Source organism: Rhyacophila brunnea, unplaced genomic scaffold, assembly GCF_057557595.1.
Source record: "Rhyacophila brunnea isolate RB1 unplaced genomic scaffold, BYU_Rbru_1.0 scaffold_7, whole genome shotgun sequence".
In the NCBI taxonomy this organism is placed as follows: Eukaryota; Metazoa; Arthropoda; class Insecta; order Trichoptera; family Rhyacophilidae; genus Rhyacophila; species Rhyacophila brunnea.
The window spans coordinates 41466153-41476849 of record NW_028233339.1 but is presented as its reverse complement, the minus strand read 5'-3'; the positions used below and the strand labels follow the sequence as shown (position 1 = coordinate 41476849).

Below are 10697 nucleotides of genomic sequence, written 5' to 3'. Positions count from 1 at the left end.
TTATATTCCGTTATTTTTCAGAAGAAACAAGAAAATCTAGGTGTATATTTTCAATAGATACAACGCGTACCATAATTTTTGCTGAATTCAAATACATTGTTAAATTTGGTAGTTCAGCCGCATTTACAAAGAGATTAGCAGCCTGCACACACACAATCTTGTCTGCATGAAAGCCTCGTGTGCGCGATGTCGCACGGGAATGATCGTGTGTCTAAAGTCGCGTAGCGAACAGCGGAAAGTGTGAGGTTAGTCGCGTCCAATCTTTCACGTGTGCCGTACGTCGAATCTTTTTTACTACGTTCCTCAAAAATGGACGTTCGCAATTTCTCTCGCCAATTTATTACGGACCTTATGGACATGTATAAAATATTCCCATGTTTGTGGAGAATCAAATCGGCGGCATATGAAAGTAGAAATTTACGCGATGTAGCGTATGCAAAAATAATTAATTTCTTCAAAGAGAGAGGATTTCCTGAGGCTAATAAAGACTTTGTAGTCAAAAAAACTCAAAGCCTCAGGGTTTCTTTTCGGAATTGAGTTTATAAAAGTAGAGGAAAGTCGACGTAGCGGTAGCGGAAGAGATGAAGTAGGTATATGAGCGATCATTGTGGTATTACGATCTGCTCCTCTTTACGAAGGACCAAGAGCTTCCAACGGCAAACATGTCATATATGGATTAGGAGATTGGAGATAATGAGGATGAATCTGTAACAGTGGTGCACCCAGGATTTAATATTGGGGAGGGGGCCAAGGAGGAGAATGTTAATTAGTCCCATAGGCTCTTTTTCTTCTTCAAAGCTTAATTTCTCGTTTATCGGTCTTTTGTCTATTGCACTCGGTGTACCAATACCATGGTCCCCACAATATTCTGAAACAGGCCCTCAGGCTAGGATGTTTGGATGACCCCCTACCTACCGCTAAGATTAAAGGCAGTGTGAAACACTACATTAACGTTTTTAAAATTGTGTTTTAGTTCATATGTACTTATACAGTGAATTATTGGCGATTTTAAATACATCTACTTTAATAATGGAGCTGTTGAGTATCGACACATAATAATCAAAACATATATTGCACAATTATGTAAGTAAGTAATTGAAAATGTTCATGGCCATGAAGTATAATAGAGCCGCAGGCGACTTTTTTTACTATTAAAACTAATTTATGATGTGTGTTTATCTCACTTATCTGCTCAACCTGACACGCCGGGCCCCCCACAGTCCGGGGCCCCAGGCTAGAGCCCTGTCAGCCCTCCCCAGCCATGACCTACACCACTCCGGAATTTGTTTTGGAGCTAAATGTCAAAATGCAGTGTGTCAGAATAGCCCACTCTTACTAAAACCGTTGAATTGTTGTACGCTCCAAGGACTTCCACGATCACGCCGTAATGAACGCGCGATATGCCTTTAGACGCTCAATCCTGGTGCGCCCTCCTGAAAACATACGCGAATCGTTGTGGTATCGCGCAGGATATGGTTGACATGTAAATTGTAGCAGCAGACATCTGACACGTGTGATATTACGCGCTCAATAACGGGTTCCGGCGCGTACGCTCCTGAGCATGCGGTTAAGAATGTGTGTAAAGGCCGCTATTGAATCCAATCCAATCTCTTTGGCATATTATTCTGTGAAAAAAAGATGGCAACACTAATAGTATGTAATTTCTTGACAGGTTGCCGGTGTGTGCGGTATGCACGCTTTGTTCTTGTAAATTTTCAATCACCAATTCTACACTTGTAGCGTTTATTATTTTTTTATATACCATGGATGCAGGTTTTGAAGCGAAATATTTAGTGTCAATTTTCTTCTCAATACTATGTTTCATTTTCTGTATAAAAATCGTCATTCAAATACGGTAAGGTTAACGGTTTATAATATTAGTGGTCACTTTCCCGCCCGGCCTGAAATGCCCCCCACTGATATCAAATTTAATCATATCGCAAACTTATGACCGCATTATGTTTATTTACCTCTAATACACCAGGCGGTGATGCAAAATGAAAGTAATGAGTGTTTTTCTTCAGGCAAGTGTTTCCCGCCCGAGTCAATTGCTGGTTCTGTAACAACAATTTTTGGATTAAATATAATCTGAGGAACTCGTGGATTTGTCAACATTGTGACCAATACAATGGCTTTTCGAAGGTTTGTAAAACAACTCTATTTAATTACAATTTAAAAAATGGTAATATTTCGACCAACATATTCAAAGTGGCTGCCGCCTCCTGTGTGGTGCTCCTAATGTACTCCGGCACTCTCTATCCAGAATATTTTTGATTTGCTCCTTTTGTGCCATAATGGATTGCTCGACATCACTCTCTTAGTCGCTGTCACATAACCTACCAGGGGCAGTATCCCAATAATAGTTAATTAAACTGCGCTGCAGTCTTTGTTCAAAACATATAATTTGGTGTAATTTGTATATTGCCTTCAGCTAGCTACAAACGTAAGGGCTAAGATATACGGCGCAGCAAACTCTCTCATTCGTACCGCATTGATACGGATATTAGATCGTTTTGGTTTTGCCAGATATGAATTGCATTGTCTATCCACGCTGTGTTGACGGATGGACACAATGCACTTATGGTGCAGTGCGAATGCAGCTGTTTGCAATGCTGTGTTTTATCCCTAACTAGATTCTTGAGTGGTATACTTGCACAAATATACATGAGTGCGTGTGTATAATAATACAGGCGGACCTCGACTTTCGCACAATTCGCTATTTCGCACATTTCAAAAAATCGTTTTTTTAAAACATCGCGCTGTGGAGTAAAGATATCCCCCTCTCGCTCGCTCACAAGCAAGTGCATTTCTTGCATCACTTGCATCCTGCTTGCACTCGTCACTTTGCTTGTAAGCTAGTTAGGATAGGTTTAGTCTTGCGCAGGAGCGCGTGCGGGCTTATTGTGTTGTGCGTTTTGCTAATTTTATTCATTTGAAATATTTTACCCTAAAGATTTATAAACTAGAGTGAGAAACGGAAAAACCGTAGTATTGATACGAACAAAAAGAAATCAAGGACTTATAAACTTCACACGATCGAGACAAAGATGGAAATTATTAGACGTTCTGATAGCTGTGAATCTTTTGCTTCAATCGGACATTCGTATGATACAAACAGGTCTATGATATGTTCAATTATGTGCGAAAGTCGAGGTCATCGTGTATTGCGCAAGTATAGTTGATCTCTTCTGCTCATTCTGCACTAGTCTGAACTAAGTGGTCGTGTATTGTACATTGCATGTTTCAGCGATACAATTCATTTATAAATTATGTCGAAAATTTAGAAACTTTAAATACCAAAATTAATAAATATATTATACATACTATTACACAGTGAACTGAAAGATTGTAACTAAATAACATCTTGAGCGAAAACTGACGGTGTTTATGTATATTATACTTGTGCTCTGTGGAGGCTATATGACAGATATGTTTGTGCGAAAAAGCCGGTTTTACACAAAACATCAAAATTATTCTTAATGAATACATATTATACTAATAATACTCTCAATGTGCACTTATCAATAAATATTATTAAATGCATTTTTTTCTAGGATGGGGACTACAACAAACCCCTCAATGCCCATATTGCGAGCACGGTATCTTACAATAAAATTCGAAGCCATGTTTCCTCGTCAAATAATGGTTTGTGCTACAAATGCAATACTAACCAACAGCTGAAAGTCATGCAGCTTGCAAGTTTCAAACCCATGAATGAAAAAAACTTTGATAATGAAGTAGAGCTTTTTAAGTAAGTATGGATGTGAATGTTTCTTTTACTAGCTATGTATAATAATTATAATACACAATGAAACCTCGATTTTGCATTTTTGATGAGACTGACAAAAGAATTTAAAGGAAAAATGTAAATTAAGATATTATTTGAACGGGTAGAAACAAAACGTAGAAATAGATAAGAATGAAAAATATCACTGACAAGCAACCGTAACCGTGACATTCTGACGATGACAAATAATAATTGTGTCGTGTAACCCAGGTCTAAGGCACTATACACATTCTACAAATCGAAAAGCACGCATGTGTCTGGACAATAATATTATTACAATGATTGCCATGTATTTAATTGAATATTGTAAAACAAATTGAATTTTTCATTTATGAATATTTCATGTGTAAATTATTACTAAAAAGAAAAATGTAAAACCGGGTATTAAATGTACTGACATAAATGATATAGGTATGCAGAAACTAAACGTGAACAGCAGGGAAAACAGCAGTTCCAAGTATGTAAAATCGAGGTTCCACTGTACTTATTTCAATTCCATAAAAAAAATCATAAGGTATTTAATTATTGATTACAAGTTGGTCAGTGCATTGATTACATATTATATTAGAAATATTTGTTATAATATTGGCTTAACCCTACCTAATAAATTATTTGTTTATTATTTTCTTCTAACCATTCAGTGAAATGTGTTTAATTTTGCTTTCATTTCGTTGGTTTATTAATTTCCTTTTTAATCATTTTTGACATTACAATTTTTCAACTATCGGTTTTATGATGTTTTTATTGATAACATTCATTATTTGAATAGTAATTTTTACAAAAATATTTGCTATGAAACAGATTTTTGTTATTTACTCAAATAAATTAGGAAAAAGATTTTTTTTTTGTTTATTAATGCATATTTTCAAACATTGTTCTTGATTTTTTCTGTTTCCTTTTGTTTTATCCATTATTTTTGTTTATTTTTTTATTTTTAGATTACACTTAGAAAAGGTTTATCAGTTGTGTTCGCTCTGCAAAAAATATCTGAAAGACAAACTGCAAAAAGAGAAAGGCCAGTTTCTTGGAACGAAATTAATTCACTCGAGAACGGAAAAAATAAGTCCCGATCACTTTAAGAATGGAGTCGATTTTGTTAAGAGATTAACTATGAAAGTGCTAAGGTTTACTGCGTTATTATTACTTCTCTGCATTTTAACAGATGTATATTTTAACATTGACCTCTTTTTATCCAAGAAAATCATCCAGGATTCAAAAAGACATATTAATAATCTACATAATCAACTGAAAAACATTTCGTTGAGGAATATTGATTACTTACACGTTGTGTATAATTTAACAGAATCATACTCCAGCATTATACCGACGTTTGTGTACGAGATGTACAATTCGTCTTTGAATTATTTCCATTTTGACAATGAGAAAAGCGTAGACTTTTATCAGCTTCTGCACGCTGAGCATATCAGTTTACAACATTTGATGGATGGACTGCCTCTGGTTGGATGTACTTTGCAATTCTTGTTACGGATTTCAGACATCAATGTCTCACTTCGCTATTTTATAAATGACGTTGGCTGGATGCTCTCTGTTTATATGTCAAGAAATGCAAACAAGCTTTTGCATCCTTTACAGGTGAGTTATATTTTTTATTTAAAAATATTATTATATACATTTGACTCTTGATTCATCAGGATTATTTTAACCCTTTATAGGGCAAATCATTTTTTTATTCATTTTAAATCGATCTCTATCATTTTGCATCAGATATTTAATATCTTAAAACAATTTCAATATAAAAATAGAAAATATCCATCAGAATTTTGGAAAAACTATAAATTATGATGGTTTTTTTTATCAACCAGTGCCCATTCAGGTGCTTTTATTTTTTATTTTATTTATATTTTTCAAATAAAACAAATATAGGTTGTACATTAGGGCTTCCAATTAACCGGAGGAAAAATACTACCCGGTTAGCGGTTATTTTGCGAATAACTAACCGGGTAACCGGTTATAACCGTCGTATTTAAAAAATGAATTATCAAGTATTGTCGATATTATTTTTTGCATATTTTTTATCTTTGACTCTACAATTATATGTGGATTTTAGCCACCTCTCGATTAATGAGATATAACAATGTGTTATCCACTTGCTGAATCTATTCTATTCTCTAAACTATTATTAGAGTTCCACCCGTTTATAAGTTTTAGGCACCAAATGCTATCAAAAACAATACTCACTTCAAATCATTCAAAACTTATGTCTTAACAATATTATATTATGTAGGTCTACAACAATTAATATTAATAAAATTATTTATATTATGTATCCGCATGAGCGAGTGTGCCAGAAAACTTACGACCTACACAGAGCGTTTCGACGTTTATCAATTTGTACAACCTGTCAAATAACACGACACAATGACAACATCACATCTCACTTACACTTGAAGAATGTAATTGGCAAGATAGTTATTGTTGCGATAGTCTAATTTGTACGCTATTGTTGCCAGTAAATCCATGCATGTGTACAGGTTGCTATACCTTTACTGTAAAAATTTATAATTTGCATATTTAATAATCTTTTGTTATATTTCAGATTATTTTAATGATCCTTGTGATATCGTATCCTATGTCCGGTGATAGCCAACATTCTAAGGTTTTCAAGAAAACGTCAATTAAAAAAATGAAGAACCTATCGGACGCTTCAATGTCAACCGTGCATGATGATGACGATCTAATTACTGAAGACTCTGACACCGATGTGAGGTCATCAACTCCAATTTATTCTCAAGGCGAAAATTTTCATAATCCATGGATGTCCAACAGTTATTCTCCCAACCGAGGACAATTCAACTATGCCAAATCCATTAGTTCAAACCCTTCATTTTTCAGCGGGTACAGTAAAAACACGTCAAACAATTTCAAAAATGGCTCATATTTCTCCCCACATCTTTCTTCAGCGTCATCTGATGTAGGATTATTCCAAAGAAAATGCGATAATAATGAATTGAACGATAGTATCAGTGGACTACATTTAGGAAAACAAAATGGAAAAAACAAAAGTAACGATTTCGTGTTTTCAACAAGGCAGTACAAATGTACGAGCCCTAGTTTCTTCATGCCCTTGCCTACACGCGTCGCCGTAAAGCCCATTTTATCGCCGAGTCGATTTACTCACAGCACCCAGCAGTCGTGGGTTGCCGGAGGATATTGGGGGGCAGACAGTCCGCGCCAGACATACAACCTGCACGACACGAGCAGGTCTTCTAGCCAAAGCTCCGGATTCGAATCGCTCTCCAGTGCTCATCATCATCATCGAAATTTTAACTCATTGCCGCATTCGAGAGACGAACCTATCACTAGTGATTACAGTAAGAATAATGACAATAGTTTCGGTTACAATAAGAATTTGTACGTTAATACAAACTTAGAAAATAATAGTGCGTTCCAAAGTTTTCAACCTAAAAGTCACATACCGATATATCCTAGAATGCAAAATCATAATTCACTTTTTATCCCAAGCTCGGTGCCTTACAATTTTCAAACAAATCATAGTGTACTTTCATCAAATAATTCTTTTCTGACTGCGCCTAATCCTGATTGTACGTTTAAACCGTTACATAAACCAGTTTTTAGTGAGTATAGTGAATAATTATCTTTTATTGATCTCAAATAGTGAATCTATAAATTGTATATAATAATGTGTGTATTTTGTATATATTAGGGTTTAATCCAGTATATCAACTAGTCTTAAAGTTAATGCATAATTTTACTTAATTTATTTTTTTGTCAGTCATGGATTATTTCCAAATGCTCATACACTAACTGTAGATAGTCTTTAGCTTAAGGCTTTTTTGATACATCGTTTAATGGCTCTCAGAATTGATGATTGCTACGTTCCTTGTATAATTTGTTATATGCTTTTATAAGGTTATGTTTAATCATTAGTGCCAATTGAATAATTATAAATAAACTTTTTTCAATGTCTGGTTTTTTGTTTTGTTTCCTTTGTTCTTACTTGCAATATATCCAAACGAGTACAGTAGAACCTTGATTACCCAGACTTAGGTATGAAGATAGTCTCTATCATAGATAACATGTCTGGATAATGGAAAAAAGAAAACATCCGTTGTACTTCTAGAATAAACATTACTACATACAGTAGACTACTTTTTATCTTAATTTTCATGGCGAGGTCAACTTCTTATAAGAAATTTTGTTGCTTTTTGAGTTCTTCGAAATTAAAAATAATCATTTTAACCCTTTTACTCCCAATCGGCCGATATTTCGGCCCACCATACCTATGCGAAAACTCCATCTGGGCCGATCCATCGGCCGAAAGTTTGGATCCAAATTTACGATTTATTCCAATTTTTTTCCTGTCATATTTCGTCTCATGTAGACATAGCATTATATTCAGTCTGTGTTAGGTGTGACTAATATTTATTTTAGTATGGCACTTGTTTATAATTATGTCATACCCTAATAACTCACAAGTCATAATTGCTCTTGCTGTCGAACTCGAAACCAAAGAGGGTCATAAAAATAATAAAACAATATTTTTATGACACATTTTAAGTTCTGAGATTTCTTTTAGTTGTTTTATGATTCATATATCACATAATTATGAATTTTGTAATTTTTATGAACTCTGAAGAGCGAACAATGAATGCCCACTGTTTTTTTGGTAGGATGGTGAAAAAATACATGAATAAATATTATTATAATAGATTTAATGCTTTGAAACTTATTTTTTGAAATTACTTCATTCCCATAACAGTTAGTCCTCGATACTGTATCGAATTCTCGTGCGATTTCGTGAATTGAATAATATTCTTGAATACCTTGACTTAACTTTATAAAAATTCTATTTCATAGAGAAATAATAATAAGTTTATTTTTTTTTCTGTTACTAGATAAGAATAGATTATACTATAAAATTTGATATATCAATTCTAAATAAAAAAATGTTGTCACACTTGTTTTGCAGTTCAAACATAGTTTTATCCGTTCATTTCTAAATAAATATTGATACATTATTTTTTTCTTTTGTTTTATTGATGTAAACTATCAATATTATTACTTATTATTGCTTTATACACCATTGAGAACACACAAAAAAAGTTTCAAATTTTTAAAACGTGTAGAATTATTTATTTAAAAAAAACTAAATCGACGATTTTTTGGCAAAAAACGCTTGGGAGTTTTCGCATATGCTAGGCTAAATCAGCTGGGAGTAAAAAGGTTAAAAGACAAAATAACGTTAAATAACTGCAAAAACAAAATAATTTCATCAGCAAACAGTCATCAAGGTGAAACATGTTCGATATTTGGATTTAATAAATTTCTCGTAATAGATTTTTGGGCTTTTCACCGTGTGTTCTTAATCCATCTTTCCTTGACATTTCAGGATCGTTAGAAAGGCCATTCTCAAGAGATAATGTGATGGAGTTTCTCATTGCAGATGCCATTATCACCTGAGAATGGCCTCTGCAACAACAAGTTTGAAATTTGAAGGAAAGGAGGAAGAACACACGGCGAAAACCCAAAAATCTATAACGATTACAAGCAACCGTAAATGCTTCAAGCATTACTAAATTTCAAATGAGAAAATGAAGATTCACATAAATATGCACTTCCAAAATATGGTAAAACTCGAAGATAGACGTCCTTTAAATATGAGTATTTTTCCGGATTCAGTACTTTCCACGTATCGGAAGATTTCAAAAGTGTCAACGTAACATCATTTTACAAATTCAATTAACTGTAATTCGAAATTCCCCACATCCATTGGAAAAATCATTGCGATACTTTGAGCTAGACTTTAGACATTATTTTCATTTATACTTAAGGCCATGCATTAGTTGAGACACGGTCTAAAAAGATCGTCGCTAGGCGATGCGCGGTTTGCGGGTCGCGGGTGTAAATGAGGCATGTCAAACCAAATATTATTTGTCTTATAAATCCAACATGTGTCCATTTAATGTTCTGTTTATTGTTTTATCAGTGACAATAATAATATATTCATTGACATGTTTTCTTTTTAAAGTAAATGGGTAACGTTTTAAGTCATCTTTACACGATTTAGGAATTATTACGGCCGTCGCCATCACGAAGCAAAATGACGTCCTTCCAGCTCTACATGCTCTCTCAGAATGGGAGCGAGTGCAAAATTTCGTCGCGCCTATGGTAGAAAATTATTTGGCGTTTCACTGATGAATCACCTTAAAGATGGATAAGAAACTATGTACCTAACTAGAAAAATATGGAAATCATTATTTTCAAAATTCACAATGGTAATTATTGGGATAGAACAAATTTTGCTTCGAGATCGACCGGTTGAGAACTCATGCAGTAGAACCTCGATATAATGGCCAAAATATCTAGTCAAATGTGAAAATTGTTAATGTTTAAATCACCATCTTTAAATCCAAGTGTCACTGCTTGTACACAATGGTCTACGCATGATAATCAAGTCATACGTCTCACACAGGAATTCGAGTAATAATGCCGTCCTGCTCTTCGACTGATGAAGGTGCCGAGGAAGAAGAAACAACACGCCCAAAAACAAAGTTATCAGTGATAAGATCGCATCTCGATGATCTAATAACATGTATTGATTGCCAGATAATGCATTTTCGTAATTTTGTATAGTAGTAGTACTGAGTTGCTTATAAAAAAAACAGCAGACTTCAAAAGTGCAAACAAAACCCGATTCTTATTTCAAAGTAGTATTACCGAAAGCAAGCACATCAAACATTAACGTCGCTTCACAACAGGTATCCCAACATATCATCTGAAGACGAATAAACAGGATATTGTTTGTTTTTATATAACAGACTTTCGGTTTTGACGGACACCCCCTCACCTGCATTAGTCCGTTATATCGAGGTTCCACTATAATTATATATTTTTAATCGTACCTTTTTCTTATAATCAAATGAACAAA

General features: G+C 34.2%; 1 protein-coding gene across 1 annotated transcript; it reads left to right on the top strand.

Moving 5' to 3' along the window:
• Positions 1-1667: 1667 nt before the first annotated feature.
• On the top strand, positions 1668-7743 carry LOC147064888 (uncharacterized). Its single transcript, XM_085957507.1, has 5 exons — positions 1668-1855; positions 2025-2142; positions 3555-3751; positions 4726-5380; positions 6345-7743. The coding sequence occupies exons 1-5, from the start codon at positions 1764-1766 to the stop codon at positions 7398-7400; spliced, it is 2118 nt and encodes a 705-aa protein (XP_085813633.1). The 5' UTR covers positions 1668-1763; the 3' UTR covers positions 7401-7743.
• Positions 7744-10697: the final 2954 nt, after the last annotated feature.